This window comes from Misgurnus anguillicaudatus, chromosome 12, assembly GCF_027580225.2.
Source record: "Misgurnus anguillicaudatus chromosome 12, ASM2758022v2, whole genome shotgun sequence".
NCBI classification, from domain to species: Eukaryota; Metazoa; Chordata; class Actinopteri; order Cypriniformes; family Cobitidae; genus Misgurnus; species Misgurnus anguillicaudatus.
This window is the reverse complement of record NC_073348.2, coordinates 35,313,417-35,336,438: the sequence shown is the minus strand read 5'-3', so window position 1 is coordinate 35,336,438 and position 23,022 is coordinate 35,313,417. Positions and strand designations below refer to the sequence as shown.

Here is a 23,022-nt window from a genome sequence, read left to right as displayed (position 1 = left end):
AGAATGATGTCATCAAAAGTTAGATCCATGTCACGGGAACTAAAAGACAACTTGCTTGCTTATATATTTTATATCTGCATTTATCAGCACTTGTGTAACTTAGTGCAGTGGTTCTCAAACTTTTTCCGCGTGCGGCCCCCCTTGTGTACGGTGCACTCCTTCGCGGCCCCCCCAAAGAAAATTTATGACAAAAAACTGTTCTAAAATGTAACATTTTAATTAAACAAAACATATTTGTAGAACTACAAGTTATACAAAGTAGTTCTGTTGGTTAGTAGCCTTATTTTTTTTAGGTTTAATTACACAGATTTCATGATAAATTAATGTATTTTATAAAATGTCTTAAAACTGGGGCCCCCCTGGCACCATCTTGCGGCCCCCAGTTTGAGAACCACTGACTTAGTGCACAAGTTGAGCTATTGAAACAAAAGAGCATTGTCTTCATTGGCTTGCCATTATATGCTTTATTACAAAGCAAAGGAAATTCATTAAGACACTGTACAAATATACATTTGAAATGAAGGAGGGAAATATGTACAAGGCCTTGTATTTTGACAAATCAAAGAAAGCCAGTAACATTTACAAAAATACAGGTGGTTTCCTTACTCATCATGCGGTCTCAATACATCAGACTGACCAGACTCGACTACAAAGAGCACAGAGTCTGTACAGCCTTGACAGCAACTTCATTCAATGTTATTTTTGGATAAAAAAACTCCCTTATTTACATAACCAAAACCCTTTTTATTACATAACTCAGAATATAATGTACTGATATAAGCATTTAGCCAAAATACTCGTCTTTCTCTAGCTATCGGTGTCATGCAGGTCCATTGCCAATAGTGTTTAGATGCACATTCTCTCAAGCAACTGTATGCAGGGGGTTTAACATTAGAGCTCAGCATTTAAACTGTTCAGCTGTAACTGACCAAACACAAACTCGGCTAAACCATGCGTCTCAGCACATATTAACAGCAGACTCAGCCGTACAAGAACAGCGGGTAGCGAGGAAGGACTAATATTATCGTACTGTACCCACCGTGAAAGAGACTGTATAGCCGAAGAATCGACTAGGCGGTGAGTTGAAGCTAAATCAATGAAACCTGCACTCTTAAGAAAAAGAGACAAAAGCTGTCACTGGGAGATACCCTTTAAAATAAACCATTTAAGTACATATATGTATACCTTTGAGGTCCTAATATGCACTCATTAGGTGTACTTTTTGAAAGGGTACCACCCCAGTGACAGCTTTTTTTAGTGTGCATTCTTCATTACCGGTCCTAAGAGTTATTGATCTTCTTGAGGATTTCGATAAATAAGGTCAGGCTTTGGTTCCTCTGCCTTTCCGGGCATAAAAAGGCTTTTCCATGCGTGCAGTATGGATATTTCCAGGTTATCGAAGAAAACAACACTGTTCTGTCCTTAAAGGCATTGCCAACGTGACCTGTCACTTTGAATATGTTCTGGCATCTTGTTCAGCCATCTAATTCGTTCTGAAGAAATAAAAACACGAATGTCTCTTTGAGGAAGGAACCAATGTCACGTCCCTGCTGTTTATAAATGTAGTCAGAAAACGCAGCTGCTCGTGTGCACAACTGCAGCCATTCAACTGTATTAAAATATGAGAGAGTAAAAATAGAGAAAATGTATTAGAAGTGGCATATAAGTGACCTGATAAAAGATCGCTGGGTTTAAAATAAGTCAGTCTTGGAGTAACTTCTAATCTACTGCAGGTACAATAATGTAATGTTTAGGAAAAAGGCAAAAAAAAACATATAATACTGAACACATTCAAGTCATTTGCAGACCCAAGCAAAAACCCAGCTAAAGTCATTTTTTGTGATTTATGGTTTTCTACATAAAATGTAAAGAGCATTCTGCGAAAATATAACCTTGATATCTTTAATATTGACTGAATAAAATTGAAATTCATGTGAAATCAATGATTGATATCAAACTTTGATGCTCCAAATCTCAGAACTTGATTATGCAACGTTTCCTCGGATTTCACAGGCAGGCTTACATTTTTATTATTTTAATTTGAATATGTTAGCTGAAAGTACTACATTCTTATTTGTAGCTAGACAAATTTCTCAATAAACAAACAGAAGGAGCAGTGGATGAGCCTAACTTTTTTAATTACAGGCAGACCAATTTTTTGGAAGTCTTTGAAGTTTTTTGTGAGGTTCTGGCGTGCAGAGATTTCACCTGGGCCTGATCGTTCGGTTTCGTTTCAATCATTCAGACATGTTGAAAATGAGGCGATTCATACCAGAGCTGAAAAGCTTGGCTCATCTAACTTGCCTCCAATGGGAAACACCATCCAGAGATATGATTTCAATTGCAAATACCAGAAACCAAAATTCATCCAAACAATTTCCCAGTTGACAGTATCGACCCCATTACTGACGCTAATGTTTATATTATCATAAATAAACATCTGCTAATAAATGTTTTAAAGGAAATGACACACATTTTAACACGGTCTCACACCCATGGCGTCAATATTTGACGACACTTGACCATGCGTCAATATGTTGACGCGGAGGGTATACCTTTCGCGTCATTTTTTGATGAACTGGGGACTTCAATACTATTAGGTACGCGAAATTAAACAGTTGTCGCCTGGCATTGGGGTTAGGGTAAGGTTTGGGTAGGGATGTCATTATGTAAATCTAACCCTAAACCGACGCGAAAATGGTAGAAAATGGTAAGAAAATAGGAAAGAGAATGCAACGGACTCAATAGTATCGAAGTCCCCAGCTCGTCAAAAAATGACGCGAAAGGTATACCCTCCGCGTCAATATATTGACGCATGGTCAAGTGTCGTCAAATATTGACGCCATGGGGTGAGACTGGGTTGCACATTTCGATACAGCTTGATACTTAAACTGAATATTTAGATGGAATTCTTATTAATGTCTATTAAAGGGCCCCTATTATGGTCTTTTTACAAGATGTAATATACGTCTCAGATGTGCCCAGAATGTGTCTGTGAAGTTTCAGCTCAAAATACCCACAGATCATTTATTAAAGCAAGTCGAAAATGCACCTATTTGGGTGGGAGCAAAAACGTGCCGTTTTATTGTCTGTACCTTTAAATGCAAATGAGCTACAGCTCCTCACTTTCTTACAGACAGTGAGCGCTTTCAGTTAAAACAGATCTGATAAATAGTCTGAGACAATATTATCTCACTATTGAGATACTGTGGACAGCGTACAACTTGCTGATTGCAGAAACTATATTAATGCAGGACTTTAAGTGGGCGGGGCTTTATCAGTGTGACCTCACAAGCATGATACTGCTTTGGTTTATTGAGGATTAAAAAAGAAGGAGCAGGTGGATTTTTTTCATTGTAGGGTGGTTGTGTTCACACACTGCTAATTCACATTATGTCCAAACACCTTGTAAAAGTGAATTTGCATACTAGGTGCCCTTTAAGTATGGAATATTTGTACATAAAAAGATCATGTTTCATGTTGCTGTTTAAAAGTGTTAGTTCATCCAAAAATACAAATTCTGTCATCATTTACTCGCCCTCATGTTGTTCTAAATCTGTATGAGTTTCTTTATTCTGCAGAACAAAAATGAAGATATTTTGATATATGATGGTTAGCACACAGTGGATGGTACCCATTGTATTCCAACAAATACTATGGAAGTCAATGTTGTGGTAATCACATTTATCATCTTTTGTGTTTATCATCCATCATTCAGGTTTAAGAACAATGTGAGGTCGAGTAAATGATGACAGGATTTTCATTTTTGGGTGAACTATCCCTTTAAGCCAATTGTAGCGTCTGTGCCCAGCAGGTCACCTGCCATTGGCTGTTAAGGTGTGATGCCCACAGGGTTGCCTGGCAAAAGCTGATTGGCTGAGGAAATGAGTGACATGTGTGAATCCTTGTGGGCACACATGAGCGGGTTCTGGACAGAGTCATCTAGTGCACGATTTTCCTTCAGTTCTGAAGCTGTCGGAGCGGACAGTAAGTCTGTGGTCAGTGAGATGGGTTGTCTGTCTTTGTAAAGGCAGTGCTGTGTTTCTGTCTCTTTCATTCAAATCTAACATAACAAGACACCGCTCACCCCAACTCCCACTTCAGGTCCACTGCACAAAAAAAAAGGATTAAAAAGGGTGCAAAAAACTGCTTGCCAAAATAAAGGTTTTGCTATTTCCTCAGATGGTCTGATCCTCTCTGCGAATGACTTTTAAATGAGAACTTCAGATCAATCCGATCAGAGAGGTGATGTCTCTTCTTACCGCAGTGTGTGTATTTATTTGTGTGTGTGTTTCTGCAGGTATTCCTAAACAGTCTGGAATGCCTTGGTTTGGGCAGGAATCATCACAGGTGTGGCGCCCATCCTTGCCAGGTTCCCCGGGTTGAGCTTTGCCGGGCTGGGTTTGGGGCTGTTGCCAGGCTCTGCGAGTTTCGGGACCACGTGGTTATATGCCGGTGGTACCTGAGGAAAATTTTCAAGCTGTTCGCCCTCCTTAACAGCAGCTACCGCAGGCGGTCGAGGCCTTGGGCCACGGGGGACGCTGTTGTGCACCATAGACTGAGTGGAAGAAGCTCCAGAGCGAGAACTACCGGACCGGGAGGACGACAGCGAATTGGGCTTCACCAGTTTGGCCTTGGGAGCCTCAGCATCCTCCCTGGAATACAGAGAGAGAAAAAAATTGTGAGATTACGCAAAATCATATAACCAACAAATGTGTTTCTGTAGCTCAATAGGCAGAGCATGGGTTAAATTCTCAAGAAATACACAGAAACATACTGATGGTGGCCAGTGTGTGCGTGTTTTGTTAAGGTATTGGATATAAAACGATTGGCCATAGCTATTACTATAAACAACGGACAAAGCAATGCTCTATATTGCCACTCTGGTCAGAGTCCTGCAACGGGTCAGGTACCCGTGGATACCTGCATAAAAGTGTCTAAAACGGGCGGATTGTGACATTCCTAAAATTCACGGGCGGGAATGTGGGCGGATAATTAACTCCGCGTGGGCGGGTAAAAGCGGGAATGAAAATATGTGCAATATTTATATGTCTAAATTACCATTACAACAAGCGCAATATATGACATTTGACTCATCACGTCACCACCACTGCGACAGTGCGCGACCTTTGTTGATGCTTCTTGTAGCCTAGTTGGAGCGAGCGTTGCAGGAGTTGCATAAAGTTTTGCCGTTGATAGCCGGAAGCTGGGAACGTCTTCTCTTAGAAAGCATTTTGAGACAAGACTTAGGAGCACAGCAGGGGTTGTGTAGGTAGGTTGTGTTTTTCTTTTCTTTTTTTCATTAAAAGGTCTATTTGTGTGTAGTTATCAGGTTCCATATAGCCTATGTAGGTGCTGATGGTAGGCTACTTGAATGGCGCAAAACAAAGCGCACTTTAGTCTGTTTCATTACCCCATTCATGACGCTGTTGTGATGTTGAAAGAGTTAATAGAGGTTTATAAGTCGGGTAACGGGCCAAATATTAACGGGTCCGGGCGGTGCGGATTTAATTTGGATATTATCATGGGTGACGGGTCGGATCTGGTGCTGAACTTTGCAGGTACGGGCGGGAGTGGGTCTCCAAAACTGAAGCCTTGGTGACTAAACTCCTGCATTTTAGTTGAAAGAACCAATCATTAATTGCTTAAGATTGACGATTCTCTTGGGGAAGAGACTCAATACAGAGTCCGACCTCGAAATACAACCCCAAAACAGAAAAAGTTGGGACACAGTAGAAATTGTGAGTAAAAAAGGAATGGAATAATTTACAAATCTCATAAACTTATATTTTATTCAAGGTAGAATATAAATAACAAATCAAATGTTGAAAGTGATACATTTTGAAATGTCATGCCAAATATTGGCTCATTTTGGATTTCATGAGAGCTACACATTCCAAAAAAAGTTGGGACAGGTAGCAATAAGAGGTCATAAAAGTTAAATGTACATATAAGGAACAGCTGGAGGAGGACCAATGTTTATGAATAGGAATGTTGTCCTATTCTTGTCTAATACAGACTTCTAGATGCTCAACTGTCTTAGGTCTTTTTTGTCGCATCTTCCTCTTTATGATGCACCAAATCTTTTCTATGGGTGAAAGATCTGGACTGCAGGCTGGCCATTTCAGTACTCAGATCCTTCTTCTACGCAGTCTTGATGTTGTAATTGATGAAGTATGTGGTCTGACATTGTCATGTTGGAAAATGCAAGGTCTTCCCTGAAAGAGACGACGTCTGAATGGGATCATATGTATCTAGAACTTGGATAAACCTTTCAGCAGTGATGGTGCCTTTCCAGATGTGTAAGCTGCCCATGCCAGACGTACTCATGCAACCCCAAACCATCAGAGATGCAGGCTTCTGAACTGAGCGCTAATAATAACTTGGGTTGTCATTGTCCTCTTTAGTCCGGATGAAATGCATCCCAGTTTTTCAAAAAGAACTTCAAATTTTGATTCGTTGGACCACAGAACAGTTTTCCACTTTGCCAAAGTCCATTTTAAATGAGCCTTGCCCAGGGAAAACGCCTGTGCTTCTGGATCATGTTTAGATATGGCTTCTTTTTTGACCTACAGAGTTTTAGCTGGCAACAGCGAATGGCACGGTGGATTGTGTTCACTGACAATGTTTTCTGGAAGTATTCCTGAGTCCATGTTGTGATTTCCATTACAGTAGCATTCTTGTATGTGATGCAGTGCTGTCTAAGAGCCCGAAGATCACGGGCATCCGGTATGGTTTTCCGGTCTTGACCCTTACGCACACAGATTGTTCCAGATTCTCTGAATCTTTGAATGGTATTATGCACTGTAGATGATGATAATCTCAATCTCATTGCAATTTTTCTCTGAGAAACTCAGAAAACTATTTTTTGCTGCAGCATTTGGGGAATTGGTGATTCTCTGCCCATCTTGACCTCTGAGAGACACTGCCACTCTGAGAGGCTCTTTTTATACCCAATCGTGTTGCCAATTGACCTAATAAGTTGCAAATTGGTCTTTCAACTGTTCCTTATATGTACATTTAAATTTTCTGACCTCTTATTGCTACCTGTCCCAACTTTTTTTGGAATGTGTAGCTCTCTAACACGGTCTCACACCCATGGCGTCGGTGTTTGACGGCACTTGACCATGCGTCGGTGTGTTGGCGCGGAGGGTATACCTTTCGCGTCATTTTTTGACGAACTGGGGACTTCAACACCACTAGGTACGCGAAATTAAACAGTTGTCGCCTGACATTGGGGTTAGGGAAAGGTTTGGGTAGGGATGTCATTATGTAAATCTAACCCTAAACCGACGCGAAAATGGTAGAAAATGGTAAGAAAATAGGAAAGAGAATGCAACGGACTTAATAGTATTGAAGTCCCCAGTTCGTCAAAAAATGACGCGAAAGGTATACCCTCCGCGTCAACATATTGACGCATGGTCAAGTGTCGTCAAATGTTGACGCCATGGGGTGAGACTGGGTTGAGCTCTCATAAAATCCAAAATGAGCCAATATTTGGCATGACATTTCAAAATATCTTACTTTCAACATTTGATATGTTATCTTTATTCTACTGTGAATAAAATATAAGTTTATGAGATTTGTAAATTAGTCCATTCCTTTTTTACTCACAATTTCTACTGTGTCCCAACTTTTTCTGTTTTGGGGTTGTATTTGTTTTTAGTGCAATTTGAGCTTAATAAACAAAAGTTATGGTACAGTTGATATCAGGTTTAATCAACTTTTGAGATATCCGTCCTTTCCCACTTAGATGGGACTGAAATAACTGCCTGAAGGCATTGCTAACATTGCTGCCTAATGGCACGACTTCCTTAACTCTTTCCCCGCCATTGACGAGTTATCTTGTCAATTAAGAGAAAACACTTAAGAGAAAACGAGTTTTTACAGCAATCCATATTTCTGCTATTATACACTAGGTGGTGCTCTTACACAACTTATAAAACATTAAAGCATCCACTGGTCCAAAAACAATAAAAGCTTTATGTATGTTTTGATCATCATTCTAAATCTGATCTCTAACAAAAGTCCTTTACAAAAATGCAATTATCTCAGCTTTTTGGTTAAAGGTGACATAGAATGATTGAACAGAGTATTTATCCTTGTTCTGTGATGTGACATGTAGACAAAAAAATGTTTTGTTTGGGTCTGTAATGCCTTAGAAGCTTCCTAAAAACCTCTCTCAGATAGCTCTATTAGAGGGGGGGGGGGGTTAAACAAGTGGTTTTGCACCTATTTGGCTCCCCCAACTGGCTTAAATTGCAATCTAATTAATGATTGGCTGACTTTGCTGCCACTCAAAAAATGTAGCCAATTTTTTTAAAGTGGAGGGGCAGTTAGATGCCTGTGATGTCATAAGCATCAGTTTTTCAGATTGGACTGTTTTCTGGCTGACATTTGTAAAAGAGGAATTTCTATGAGACTGAGATTTTTAGTATGTATAGCACTTTTTGTATGTTTGTGAATGTGGGTAGACTACCATTATTCAACAAAGACAAGGTAAAAATGGTTTTTCATTCTCTGTCCCCTTTAAAATCTGCTATTTTTGAAGAAAACTACCCATATTTGACAGGTGATAAAAAGAGAATAAATAAAGAAAGGATGAAACGGGTTATATTTTCATTTTTTAAAGCAGAGGGTCTGTTCTTTCATTTGATATTTAAAGAAGAACTTTTTCTGGAAGGCATTAAACTTTTGTGAAAATCATAAAAAATGAAATGGTGGTGCTGGGTGGCAACTGTTTTGAAAAAACGCTTGCGGGAAAAGAGATAAAAGGACTTCGGTATCGTTCTGTTGTTTGGCCTGTAGACTATTTTCTGTTTGTTTACCTTATTTCATTGGGCGCCTCCTCTTCTTCATATTTCTTTTTCTCCTTTTTGCGGAAAACAAGCCAGATGATGAGGATGATAAGAAGCACACCGAAGGACACGCCCACCACGGCTCCAGCCACTACGCCCATTCCCCGGATGTCTGTAAAACAGCAGCAACATCAGAACTGTTTATATTTTAAAACTATTCTAGTTGGTTATATATTTGGTAACCAGATACAGTAGCACTGACTAACAAATGCCCAGCTGGGTGTACACCTAGTCTGGATGTAAAGTGCACTTTACGTCCTACATAAAATGTATACCTATTGCACCATTTAGGCGCAGCGAACGTATAAGAAAGATAAGCATGCTTACAACATTAGAAATTAGTGATTAGCCAACAGGCTAAAAACAAAACAGATTTTATGTACACATTGCGCTCCTCTTATCTTAAAATTAGGCCATATGTCCCTTCTCATTTTAACAATCCATTATTTCTGAGATTCTTTGTCCTGTTGAAATTTATAAAATTATGTATATTTTCTGTGTTTTGATGGCTAAATGACCAGCATCCCGGTACAAAACAATAGGTTTAAACTAGGGCCGGGACTTTAACGCGTTAATTAAGATTAATTAATTACACAAAAATAACGCGTTAAACATTTTTAACGCATTTTAATCGCACTTATTTTTGCACCGCGGAACATTTCTCATGAGTTTCGGCGGACCGATTATACCGGAGCACCAACTAGCGTTCATGACTTCAGACCACAACAAACCACAGTGAACATGAACGAAGAGGCTGATGAGATCGCTTTGGTTGGCCCCGTGGATGGGATTGTTTTTTTTATAAAAAAGAACGGATGTAAGCGTCGATAAGAGCATGGTTGTGTGTAAGCTATGCAAAAAGGAATTCACATATCACCGCAGCACATCGAGCCTCAAGTATCATCTCAATGCAAAACAGCAGCTAGCGTGGACATTAGCCCGACTCCGGGTACAACGACTTGGTTGAACAAAAATAAACAATATTTTGTTGCTTAAGCTTATGTATTCAGTCATTATTTATGGTACACTCTTGGAACGAATGTGTTAAAAACAACACATTAGTGTTGATTCTGGGACAACACACTAACTGCGTCGTCCTGGAATCCACCCGTCTCTGTGTTATTATTGAAACAACACATTTTGTGTTACTTTTAACACAACATGTGTTATACTTGATACTTTGACACATAATGTGTTAAAATTACACATAATGTGTTAAAAGCTTACCGCACAATGATGTGTAAAAAATTAACACATCCTTTCTAAGAGTGTATACTAAAAATCCATGTAAAAAAATTACTTCTTAATGTTCTCAGGTCAAATATTAAAATGCGATTAATTTAGATTAATTAATTACAAAGCCTCTAATTAATTAGATTAATTTTTTTAATCGAGTCCCGGCCCTAGTTTAAACCGCACGCTCTGGACGTCCATCCATCACAGCCTTGTTTTGGAATGAATAATTTATTTTACTCTATTCTATTTTATTCTATAACCAAGTCACACACATACAATTCAGATATGCACGTTATATTTTAAACACACATAGAGTCAGAGAAACACAAAATAAAGATGTCATGCTCAAAACAGCCCAACAAACAACCAGTAAGAAGCAACTCCCTCTGCATTGCAGATACCTGAAGGAGTGTACTGTATTTCACCATGTGAATACTCCAGCAAACAGACAAACATTAATCAAACTACCGCACCCACTCTCGTCTTTTAATAATATGCCATTTTTTGCCTGAGTAAATTTCGAGTTACAGTCACATTATTAATTATTTCTTCTAATTCCATTGTCTGATATTTAATTATGCAGCAGTCGTGCTTGAGAAGGGTTTGGAGAAAGGAATAAAATCAGTGCACACTATGCTGAAGGATTGCAATGCTCAGCACAACAGGTTGCTGGTTAGTGATAAAGCAATGAATTATGTTGACAGTAATGTTGAACTGAAGAAAGACAACAAAGCAAACAAACAATACATGCATAAGAAATATAATTAGCATGAACATTTTCATCATTATGTTTGTATCAGAATGTCTTAGCCCTATTACAGACACTCTCACACACACGGTGGGTATAATCCAGACAGTGCCATCATATCACTCATACTATTTTTGCAGGTATGCATGCTTTTTATTGATTTATGCAATGATCTGCTATTGTACATTTCATAATATATCTGCAGTATACTGTATCCCAAAATGCATTGCACTCGACTTCCTTTCCAGTGTGCTGTATTTATGAGAAGCAATTTTAAATGTAATCTTGTTTGTGACTTACAACTGACACAGATTGGCTTGTTTGTACTTTTAGCAATTGGACAAAATAAACAGTTCTGGCTCAATAACTAGATATCATTACAATGTAATAACGGAAACTGGCAATAATGTTGCATACCACGATTTGAAACATTTATTGTTGCATGCTGTGTACTATTGCTGCATTGTTAATACTGTGCTGTATGTGTTGTATCAATATTAATAAAACAGCCATAGATACTTACAGTGAACTTTGACCTCTAGAGTACAGCTCTCCTCCCCGACATCATTGCTGGCGGTGCATCTATAGACACCCGCACTTTCCCTGGACAGATTTCTCAGGGTCACAATCTCAGGGTTTTTGAGATCTGGAAAACATAAAGTTACACATCATTTGATGTGTCAACATGTTACACGGATATACTTTTATAAGTTAGTACTTATTCACAGTGTTGGGGGTAACGCATTACAAGTAACGCGAATTACGTAATAATGTTACTTTTCTGAAGTAACGAGTAAAGTAACGCATTACTTTATAAATGTACACATTAATATTTGAGTTAATTTAAAAAAAGTAATGTGAGTTACTTTTCATTTTAATTAATTACATTTAAAAATAAAATAATGTCCTGAATTAACCTGAACATATTAACGTAGAATTATGCACCTGAGCGGGAACAGTTTGAGTCAGAAACAGAGATGGCAGGCCAGAGCTTAACATTTTTGCGATCATAAAAAACTGAATTAAGAAAAAGTGAAGCAATAGAAACTTAAAAGTAACGTAAGCATTACTTTCCACGAAAAGTAACCAAGTAACAAAATTAGTTACTTTTTGGGGAGTAACTTAATATTGTAATGCATTACTTTTAAAAGTAACTTTCCCCAACACTGCTTATTCAAACCCAGTGGCGGCTCATGACTGCTCATCCGAGGGGTGCAAATTTAAAGTATGTGTTCGGAGTGTCATGTGTGTTGCTTGTGTTTTCAAAATATGTGTTTGTTGCGTCATGTGTACCATGTGCATCACGTGTTTAAATAAGTGCCTGCTGCACATGCGTCAAAACCGTCAAAACCGTTTATGATAAAAGAGACGCTCACGTTCACAAAATACACGCAAGACACTCCCTTAACAGTAAACTCTGATTACGCCTGAGATTATGCGAGTATCTGGCAAACGTGAGCTTTTTTTTATCATAAACCCTTTAGACGCGTCTGCAGCAGGCACTTATTTTGACAAGATACGTGATGCACACAGGATCACTCAATGCACATAACAAATATTTTGAAATTACGAACCACACACATGACGGGCTACATACATGTTGTGATGAACTTTGCATCGAGCGCCCTCGAAAAAAGAAGTCACCGGCCGCCACTGTTCAAACCTCATATACGAAATGACAATAATAAGTATTGAGTACTTTCAGCCTCTTCGGCTGGCAAAGAGTGGAGCGTACATTTCTTTCACATAACTCATATCTCCTATTCGATCTCATAAGAGGGGCTAATTGAGGAGGTAGTGAAGCATGCGGGGTGAAAACTGCTGATGGGATTGGTGTAAATTTAATTTGAGAATGCTTGCAGTGTTAAATTGGCCCTCCAGTGTCTTCATCTATTTTCTGCTCCTCCAGAGAGGAGACGTCCACATGATTTACTCCCCATGCTTGCGAGATCAACTTAACGCTGCGCTTTTTTCCTGCAGTAGAGCAGCGGTATAAGGGATCAAAGCAAAGCGAATTACTTTAGCATTTAAAAACCAGAGCAACAGGTCACAATCAACAGAGCATCTTTGTGTAAATGCTAACTTACTAAGGTCGACACCGGTAATACCATTGCACTTTATTTAAAGGGGCCATGTCACGAGACTTTTTTAAGATGTTAAATAAATCTTTGGTGTCCCCAGAGCACATTATGTGAAGTTTTAGCTGAAAATAGCATATAAATAATTTATTATAGCATGTTAAAATTGCCATCTTGTAGGTGTGTGCAAAAAAATTGCCGTTTTGGGTGTGTCCTTTAAAATGCAAATGAGCGTATAAAGTGCAAACACTGATCACAATGATGGTAGTTTGTTGAAATTGAAACTCAATTGTGCTGTGAATTATTTTCTCTCTTCTTTTCTGAACTAAATGGCAGTGCTGTGGTTGGATAGTGCAGATTAAGGGGTGGTTTTATTATAATAAGAGCTCCTTATGACATCATAAGGAGAGCCAAATTTCAACGACTTATTTTTTCATGGTTTACCAAAACTAAGTTACTAGGTTCATCTTTTTCACATTTTCTAGGTTTATAGAAGCACTGGGGACCCAATCATAGCATTTAAACATGGAAAAAGTCAGATTTTCATGCCATGGCCCCTTTAACTATAGCATATATATATAATTTGGCTTATTGAGGTACGGTGTGCCATTACTGTACAAGTACAACATTTCTATGGCTGATGGATAAAACGTAAGCAAATAATAACTTGCTTCAACCCATGCAATGCTAGGGACCACACTTGAGAGTTTGACTGTGCACAATTACTTAGCAACTACCTTAAAATGCCCTAGCAACCCCCGAGAACAACCCGGTTTCATTTGCAAAGGAGCGCAGCTGATTTATTGCAAGGCATTCATGTTAACAGGTGTCTGACATGAGCCCACCTATGAGAGCCAAGGGTGGGAGCTTGCCAGCATATTTTCCCTTGTCCAAAACTCTCTCCCATTTGTAGCTTATCGGGTCAGATCCATCTTCAGACTTGCAGCTCATTCTGACATCACTTCCTTCCAGCAGACGACCCTCCATCCAGCAGCGTGGCTTGGACGGTTTTACTGGAGAACAGACAATATGTAAGGGTTAAGAGTATAATGGATGTGAAATATGATGACTGAAATAAAAGATGGCATGCAGTTATTTTAGAAAGAGGAAAAAAGGTTTATGTACAGTATCCAAAATATTTAGATCAAATTTGATCCCACTCTGTATTTTGCATAACATTTCCTATTTGTATACTTATTTAAAGCTGATATTGCTCAATAAAGACCATTTCACTGCATGGCCCAGCTGTGAAACAATGACCATGATAACTTATTGTGTCATACGCAGTCTACAGCATATACACGCCAAAGATAGATCAGTCACTTAAACATCACACACAAATGCACTTTTGCCCTCTTTTCATTGTTCCCAATGGAAATCAGTATTTCCCCATATTGAGAACCCAGTGTGATGCCACCGAGTTCCATATCATGAATCTGTAAAACAACCCGTTCACCGCTCGGTCCTCGACCCCCCGCTCCTTCCCACCCCGGCCGTCAGCATCTGCTCCTGCCGCCTCTATCTGCTGAGCCAGGACAATTCTGCTCCGGCACTCACAAGGGGGGATACAATTACAGTCGCAGAGTGGGATGCAGGTCCCCTCCATCTCCCGACGCTGTCAGGATCACTTACAGCGCGCAGAGAAAGCTGCAGTCGTCTCCGCTGCCAAGCCATTATCTTTGTGTTGAACAAGACGAATGCTAATGTTTGTCCCTCGGAGTCGAACGTGTCGTTTGAGAGCCGCGAGCCATTTGTACAAATGTTTGCGTAAATTTGCCGTGCACTTAAGTGTCTATGTATAGAAAGCGAATAAAGAAAAGACGGAGAAAAGCAGATGGATAATGTTTCTACGCAGCAAGCATGGTTTATTTAACACGTCATGCAGTGGATTTTTACATGTTGAATGAGTAGCTAAGACTATAAACTTTGTTGAGAGTGAACAAACACAACAAAACGCAGCAAAATGTATTGTTAAACGTAGTGCCACTTCGCCATGAGACGATATCCTGGTGCTATTTTTGGACCCTTACTCAGTGACAAGAATCTGTCATGTCTTTATCGTTCCTAGGCCCTACGAGCGGATTTAATTAAAGCCCATCCGCAGGGCCAAAACTCACGGAGAACGATGAGCTTGACCGTGTTCCAGTAGTACTTTCCTCCGTTCTTGACCTTGCAGATGTATTCTCCAGAGTCGGTCAGCAGGAGGTCGCTGATCATAAGTGAAGCATCGCCCTTCAGGTAGTCGCCCGTGAGGGACAGCCGTCCCGCCTCGCTCTCGTTGGGGTCGTAGATTCGACCCGCAAAGTATGTGATCAACTAGAAGGAGAGAAGGAGAGATTAATCTTGTGAAATTGTTGAGCCGAGGGCATTCGGCGACTCTGAGGTTAGGGTTGAGTCATGATCTGTGCCTGCAGCAGGAGCGAAATTTCGATGTCATTTTGCATCAGGCTTTTTTCGCTTGCTTATATTTGTCTTTTGGTTTTTCTGATACTCATTTTAATCAACCAAACAAAAGCAAACCAGTCTGCTTGCCAGAAACTGACTTTTCTCCGATTAATGTTTCTTGACTTTTCCCCAATTTTCATAAGCAGTCAAGTTTAAAGCAAATATATAGCAACCATGGGGCCAAAATTGCACCAATAGCTGCGTTTCCATTACTCTTCAAATTGCGCAAACTGACAATGCGAATTGAAAATACAGACAGAAAGGACAGACCTTTTCTCCGATTACTGTTTCTTGACTTTTTCCTCCAAATTTTATATTCAATTACAAAGTGAATAATGATGCATAAGCAGTCAAGTTTAAAGCAAATATATAGCAACCATGGGGCCAAAATGGCACCAATAGCTGTGTTTCCATTACCTTTCAAATTGGGCAAACACATCAATTTCATAAAAACTCCCATAAATAGTTTTTATGCTCACAAGAGTTGGTTTAGCAATTCGGAAAAGGAGTATTTCGCAAAACAGCAATGGAAACAGTTTATTCGCATTTTCAGGTCACCTGATGTACGTAAGTCACATAGTCATTATTCGTAGATGGCGCGGTATGTTTTAAAAAAACTCCTAGGAGTTTTTTCAACCTCTAGGGCAGTGTTTCCCAATCCTGGTCCTCGAGTACCCCCTTCCAGAAAGTTATAGATGTCTCCTTATCTAACACACCTGATTTTACTCAACAACAGATTGTTAGGGAGACATGTTATCCATTCTGGAAGGAGACTGATTAGTTGAATCAGGTGTTTTAAATGAGGAGACATCGAGAACTGTCTGGAAAGGGTTACTCGAGGACCAGGATTGGGAAACACTGCCCTAGGGAGTCAGCTGACATTGGATTAATTTAGAACTCTCTTTTATATGTTACATTATTACTATGCTCGCTACGGTTTAATCTTAGCCACTGTACTTTGCAACTTTTGTTGCAAAGTAAATTTTTCTGTGTTTTCTCCTGCTTTTGATAATGTAAAGCTGATTTGAAACAATTAAACATTTGTAAAAAGCCCTATATAAATAAAATTGACTTGACTTTACTTGACTTAACTATAAGAGGCTTTTCTTGCCAATAATGTTTGCATTACACTCCTACCCAGGGCTGGCTCGAGGCATAAGCGAACTAAGCAGCTGCTTGGGGCCCTGTGGCCACCAGGGGGCCCCCCCAATCGTTTTTTTATTTTTATTAAATAACTTAAAAACAAGAAATATGAATGAATAAATTAATAATTCAATCAAGACACAAAAATCAGATTTGCAGACAACTGCTGTGTGTCTGCAGTGCTAGCGTTTGAGTCATGCGTAATATAGACACCTGGCGTGCATTGACAATTCACGCCGGCGCGCAAGTGCACGTAACTGTAATAAATAATAAGCCATGTCACAAAAAAGTATGTATCCCTCTGGTGCCGAAAAGAGAAAGAAGAAAAGGACAGAGGAGGAGAAAAAAGAGCAAGATAAAGGTATGTTTGCTTTACAGTATGTTTAAGTTGTGCAGCAGGAGCTAATGGTGTGACAGATCGCAGTTGATCCGTGATCGACCCACGGTTCGGCTTGCATGCGATTTGGATTAATAAGCAAACTTAAATAGGGAAAGTTTATCATTTCACGTGTTTCAAAGGCTTGCAAATGTTAACATTTCAAGTGATTTTAAACCATTTAACCCGCAAAAAGGCACTAAAGTGAGCAGCTTTCTGGACGCACATGCGGTTGAATGTGTCCGGTCCAGCACCAGAGTCAGATGTGATCCTCACTAGGGTTGGGTACCGAAACGCCTATATGGGCGGTACCTACCGGACCGAATCAGAACACAGATTTCGGTGCCTCATTTCGGTGCCTCTTAGTCGGAAAGATTTGATAATACAGAGGATTCAAGTTTGATTTCTTCGCTTAACTTAGGTGAGTTTGTTCATATTTTACATTATTGTAGTTTTATATTGATAAAAAACGGAAACCAATCATTTTTTTTTTGAAAAATCTAAGGATCTTAGATTTATTTATGTTATAGGGCGGGTAAAATGTTTTCCGTCTATTCGTTTTTGTTAAACGTTTGGTTTAATATAAGCGAGTCATTTTACATTTTTATTGTTGTTCTGTTTTAATAAAAAAATAATAATGAACAAATAAGCATTCGTAGTAATGAAAATTATGTCAATTAAATCTTTCATTTATTTGTGTTTTAACGCAGATACCATCCGTTGAATTCGTTTTATTAATAAACAAGCAATATAAGCAAGTTTGTCATTGGAGCTACTATTTTATTGGAGTTGAGTTTTTCGTTAAGAGTAATAATGAACAAACATTTTAAAAATGTATTTTATTAATAAATGGAAATATTAAATAATCTAATGTTAAAGATTAAATAGCCAACTTTTAAACTTCTTTGCCAAATATATTTTCATTTAAAATATGCTCTGTGTTAATAAGTTTAAAATGTGAAAAAATCCTCTTCTGCACATCCCTAATAATACAAATCGAACAAATTTTGTAAGAATATATGTCCAGGTTATTTTTATATTCTGACTTAAAAGAACAATTTGGAAAATGAGATCCTCAGAGGAGCGCGTGAATGCTGCAATTGATCTGATGGCAGCTTATTTTATATTTTATATGGTAACATTCCTTCAGAGAATTTGCTAAAACAGATTACCTCACTAATGTTTTTATTAGTACTTCGGCTGATATTGGCCTGAGATGGGCCGCGGCAGTCACGAGTGTCAAGTTCATCGGAGTCAAGCAGAAAGCGTCAAAACGTGAATGGTTTTACAAGCCGATAAGAAAATATTTTGGGTGAATTCCAAATGCCGTTTTGCGCCATTGAGCACTTCACGAAGAGGATTTCGCATGAACAGTCGATCCAAATAAAGAGAAAAAGACGCTGTATTTTATTGCTCTATTTGCCAAGTGTGTTTAATTAGCCACACTATGAGACACACAATTGCGCAACTTTCTCTAGAGTTCAAGAGATCTGATCTTCGAAGGGAATAGGAGATAGGGAGGATCACTTTCGATTAGAACTCGCCCTTTATCTTTTTGTGAGCGGCAGCCACGTAGGCTTTAACCAATCATTGAACAGATTATTAACAACCAATCACAGAACATTTTTCTGAGCTCAAAGTGGAGTGTTGAGAAGATTTTATTTAATTCACAAATCAAAAATTTCATAAAAAAGAAATCAAGAATGCAGGTCTTAAAAGATGATGGTGCTTTAGGCAAATCATTAATAAACAAATAACAAACAGAGAAGAATTTTCATTGTGTTTTATGCTGTACTTTCATCTACCATCTTTCTGTGACTCTTTTTTTCAAAGTACCGCTTTAGGCACCCTTTAGGCACCGTTTAGGCACCGGAACCGTTTTAAAAGTATCGATTTGGCACCGGTATCGAAAAAACCCCAAACAATACCCATCCCTAATCCTCACTATGCCCTTCAGAGATCAGAACTCTTGATATTTTAAACTTTAGAGAGAGTTACATTTGAGGAAGAGAGAACGTAATGTTTGTATGCTGCTCCATTTGTAATTCGTCCTCCGTCTGTGTGTGCGCGTGTTTAAGTGCACTCAGTAGTGCACACATAGAGAGACGCGTTTCAGAAAGCAAGCGAACATAAAATCTTTCTGTTCCTGACAGGGCACATACAAGTGTTATGATTCATTTGATTTGATTTCTGTACCTAATGCTAATTTTAGCCCTTACTTAATGTGCAACTTTGCTCTTTTTAGAAATGTTTGTAATTTATTTTATTTTTTAATAAAAAATTGGTGAAAAGAGGGCCCCCAAACAAATTCAGCTTAGGGCTCCTAAGAGGCTCGGGCCGGCCCGGCACTGCTTCTACCCTTTTTTATTTAAAAAATGTACTATAACTTTGGAGAAACACTTCATACATTGCAGCTCCTAAGTGTTAGAGGCTTTCCTTGGCATTAATGTTTGGATAATACCCCTGTCTCCTTTGGTTAAAAATAATGGCTATTGTGGTAGATGTGATTTTAGTAAACCTACCAAAATCAGTCAACAAGTTTTTTTAGACAAATATTGCATACGTTTTCTGCAAATCTGTAATGGAAACGCAGCTAATGGCACATTGTAAGGATCCGTCACAGGTGTTACAATTTGGTGATCAAACAAATGTTGTATGAGGGAAAAGAAAAAGTTTAGCCAATGAAGCAGTTTTGAATATGTTTTATACACTTTTTTCTGTAGGTGTCTCTGTTTTTGTCAAAGCTTAGGATATTTTGTCAATGATACAAACCAAGTTTTATGCTAATAGGTCAGTGCTTTTCTGTTTTTAGTAACTGGCATAGTCTTAATATCATTTGACAAAATTTGTCAACGCTTTAGGGTGAGAATGTTCCAACAAAATTCACTTTTGAAGAATTCGTTTTTAAGGTTTTTTGTTAAAAAACTAAAATGTACTTGAAAGTTTAAACTGTTAGTGATACAAAAGGGGTTTGTGAGAGTGGCCCTAACAAGTGTGCATAAACTGCAACATCTCTCCCTGTTGTATGTTTTGTCACATAGAAAAATAGCGCTAAAATGATTCATCATTACTGGCAGGAAGTTCATTTGGCTAAAGGTGTAGATTTGACCCCTCTTGTCTGTTACATTGTGTCAGAAAAGACCTCAGGGACTGGCTTGAGCCGTGGCCAGATTAAAATGTAAAACTTGTCCCACGGCCAATTCCATCATGAGGTCATAAAAGTAATTGTTGGGTGTGCTACGAGGCAAACCAGGGACATACAGTATTAAAAGTGAGCAGTTGAAGCAGTTTTAACACTGCAGTCTACAGATAACCCTTCCCATCATTAAAAAAAAACTACTGGGTATTGTTGAAAACAGCACTGCAGTGCAGATCAGGGACTCTGCCACGGCATCGCGCTGTCGCAGCGGCGGGAGATCATAAGGGCTCTTACCACTTTCTGCCGTGAGCTGGATTTATGCAGCATCCACTCGATGTCCAGCAGAGAGATGTCGGCTTGCCACAGCTGATGGTGGCACGGCAGCGTGGCATTGTCACCGACAACCCTTTTCATTTCCGTCTGGCTGTTTGCCTGAAGCACACTCAGCAATACTGTAGAGAGAAAGGGAGAGAGAGAGCAAGTGGTTAAGGCCCGATGCCAGGGAGTTGTTAGGATGAGCTTTCGTTGGCTTTACTGCAAGATGCGGAGGTAGATTGGGGTGTTTGCAGCGGGGCGAGATATCATTCGACTGATCCACATGTTCGGTTAAGCCTCACACGCAGCGGCACAGCGGCACGAATCTCCTCCAGAACTTAGAGGCGCAAGGCCAAGACTAAACGCAAAGGCTCAGCGAAGACAATCGCTGTTATATTCGCGGATAAATTCCTGGAATTGGACAATGGTTTAACAGCCAATCAGCCACTTTTCTCATTTTCTCAACAGCAAATCGGCTCCAAAATGCAAGGACGGAATGAACCATTCTGGAAATGGGGTTGAAATATTGCAGTTCACATACTGATTATATATAAAATGCAGATTGATAAGAGCATACAGTCGAATCTCTAAACTTTCCCATCGTGATACATTTTCCACCCCTCAAGCAATGCAAACTTTTGGCCACGCAGAGAGTAAAACTCCTGCGGTTTTTCAGCAGTATTAAACACCATTTGCTTTTGAACTTCTCTGCATTAACACAGGGAGGCAGCTAAATGAAGGCCAAGCTAATTAATTCCCAGCATGCATTGTGATTACAGAAATAATGGCCGCCGAGACTGTGTGCAGTTATGACAAACACACAACTCTACACGTACAGTACTGTGCAAACATCTTAGGCCACCAAGCCAGCATTAGATTTGTTGTTTTTGCAATAGCATTATAGTCGTATAAAATTTTTCTCAGTCTGTTTATTTGAATACAATCAGGAAATTTGTATGAAGTATTAAAAAACTATACAATTATTTGCTAAAGTACTTGTACTATTTGCTTACCATATTTTATCAAAATATAGTGGGACATCCCCTTACACTTGAGAAAAAGCAGGAACCTAAATGAAATGAAACCTAATTTCTAATATCATGACTTCAGTATTCTTAAAAGAGTTTAAGACGTGTTTAGTGCCATGAGAGGTCAACACTAAATACTGACTTTTACCTGAAGACTTTAACTATTTCGTTCTGAAAATTGTGTTTTTCCCCCCAAAATGTTCAACTATTTTCTGTTTGTTTTTTTAATAAAGAGAGTGAAAAATAATATGGATGTTGTTTAAGGGATAGTTCACCAAAAAAGGAAAATTATGTCTTGATTTACTCATGCTCGTGTTGTTTTAGACCTGAATGAATTTCTTTTTCTGATAAACACAAAGAAGAAATTTTGAAAAATGATGGTAATCACACAGCTGATTGTAACCATTGACTTCCATAGTAGGAAAGACAAATCCTATGGAATTCAGTGGGAACCATCAACTGTGTGCTTACCATATTTTATCAAAATATTTTCATCATCATTTATCACAATACTTCCATAGTATTTGTTTTTTCCTACTATGGAACTCAATAGTTTCCACCAGTGTATGCTTACCATCATTTATCAAAATTTCTTCTTTTGTGTTCATCAGAATAAAGAAATTTATACAGGTTTGTAACAACATGACAAATTATGACATTTTTTTTGGGTGAACTATCCCTTTAAAACTTTGCTAAACCAACAACAAAGCTGGTGGTGCCCTAACCATGGGTTTACACCAGCCGTGTTTGAGGCGTCAAATTAGCATCTACTGTGTCTAGTTTGCCACTTTAACATTTTGAATTTACTCGCTTCATTCGCACGTGAAAGCAGTGCGTGAAATTCTAGTTATGGAGACATTCACACAGAAATTTGCGTCATGGGAGGGGCTTCTGTGACTCCTCTCGCTTCTTGTAATCACATCACTACTAGAGCAAGCTCCTGATTGGCTAATGCGGCGCATTTTTCCGCCAAAGTTCAAATTTTTCAACTCGCACGTTGGCCGTGGCAACGCTCAATTCGCGCCATTCACGCGAACTACACATGCAAATTGGGAGTTTAGCAAATGAGACCTCCAGACGCGCGTCAACGCATCTTTACATTGACTTAACATTGAAATCACTCACGCTTGATGCCTCTACCACAGCTGGTCTGAACGCAGCATAAGACTTTTCCACAGTATTGCAATTTCTTGTACCCTCAAAGGTTTCTTTTTTACAATATTATATCATAAGGACCTATTGTGTACCTTGAATGACAAATTTTGTACCAATTAAATGTTGGCAGAACAAATCATTTAACTGTAACTTTAAATGTACACAACAAGTCCTTAAAGGTATAATTCATCCAAAAATGAAAATTCTGTCAACCCTCATGTTGTTACAAACCTGTATAAATGTCTTTGTTTGGATAGACACAAAGGAAGATATTTTGATATTTTTTGTATTCTTTTTTCCTACTATAGAAGTAAATGGGGCTCATGATCGGTTTTGTTACAAACATTCCTCAAAATATCTTTATTCATGTTCATCAGAAAAACTAAATTTATACAGGTTTGTAACAACATGAGGGTGAGAAAATGATGGCAGAATTTTCATATTTGGGTGAACTATTCCTTTACCCCAAAAGGTACAACATTTTATGTTTTGTATACCTTT

General features: G+C 38.8%; 1 protein-coding gene across 1 annotated transcript in view; it reads right to left on the bottom strand.

The window, feature by feature from the left end:
• Positions 1-2,869: 2,869 nt before the first annotated feature.
• The window catches only part of clmpa (CXADR like membrane protein a), a 73,681-nt gene continuing 53,528 nt past the window's right edge, over positions 2,870-23,022 (bottom strand). The window contains exons 2-7 of the mRNA XM_055207832.2: positions 20,318-20,475; positions 15,038-15,236; positions 13,766-13,933; positions 11,366-11,488; positions 8,829-8,970; positions 2,870-4,655 (exon numbers count right to left, since the gene is read on the bottom strand). Coding sequence (XP_055063807.2) covers positions 4,307-4,655; positions 8,829-8,970; positions 11,366-11,488; positions 13,766-13,933; positions 15,038-15,236; positions 20,318-20,475 — 1,139 coding nt within the window. The 3' untranslated portion in view covers positions 2,870-4,306. The remainder of the gene's footprint in view (positions 4,656-8,828; positions 8,971-11,365; positions 11,489-13,765; positions 13,934-15,037; positions 15,237-20,317; positions 20,476-23,022) is intronic.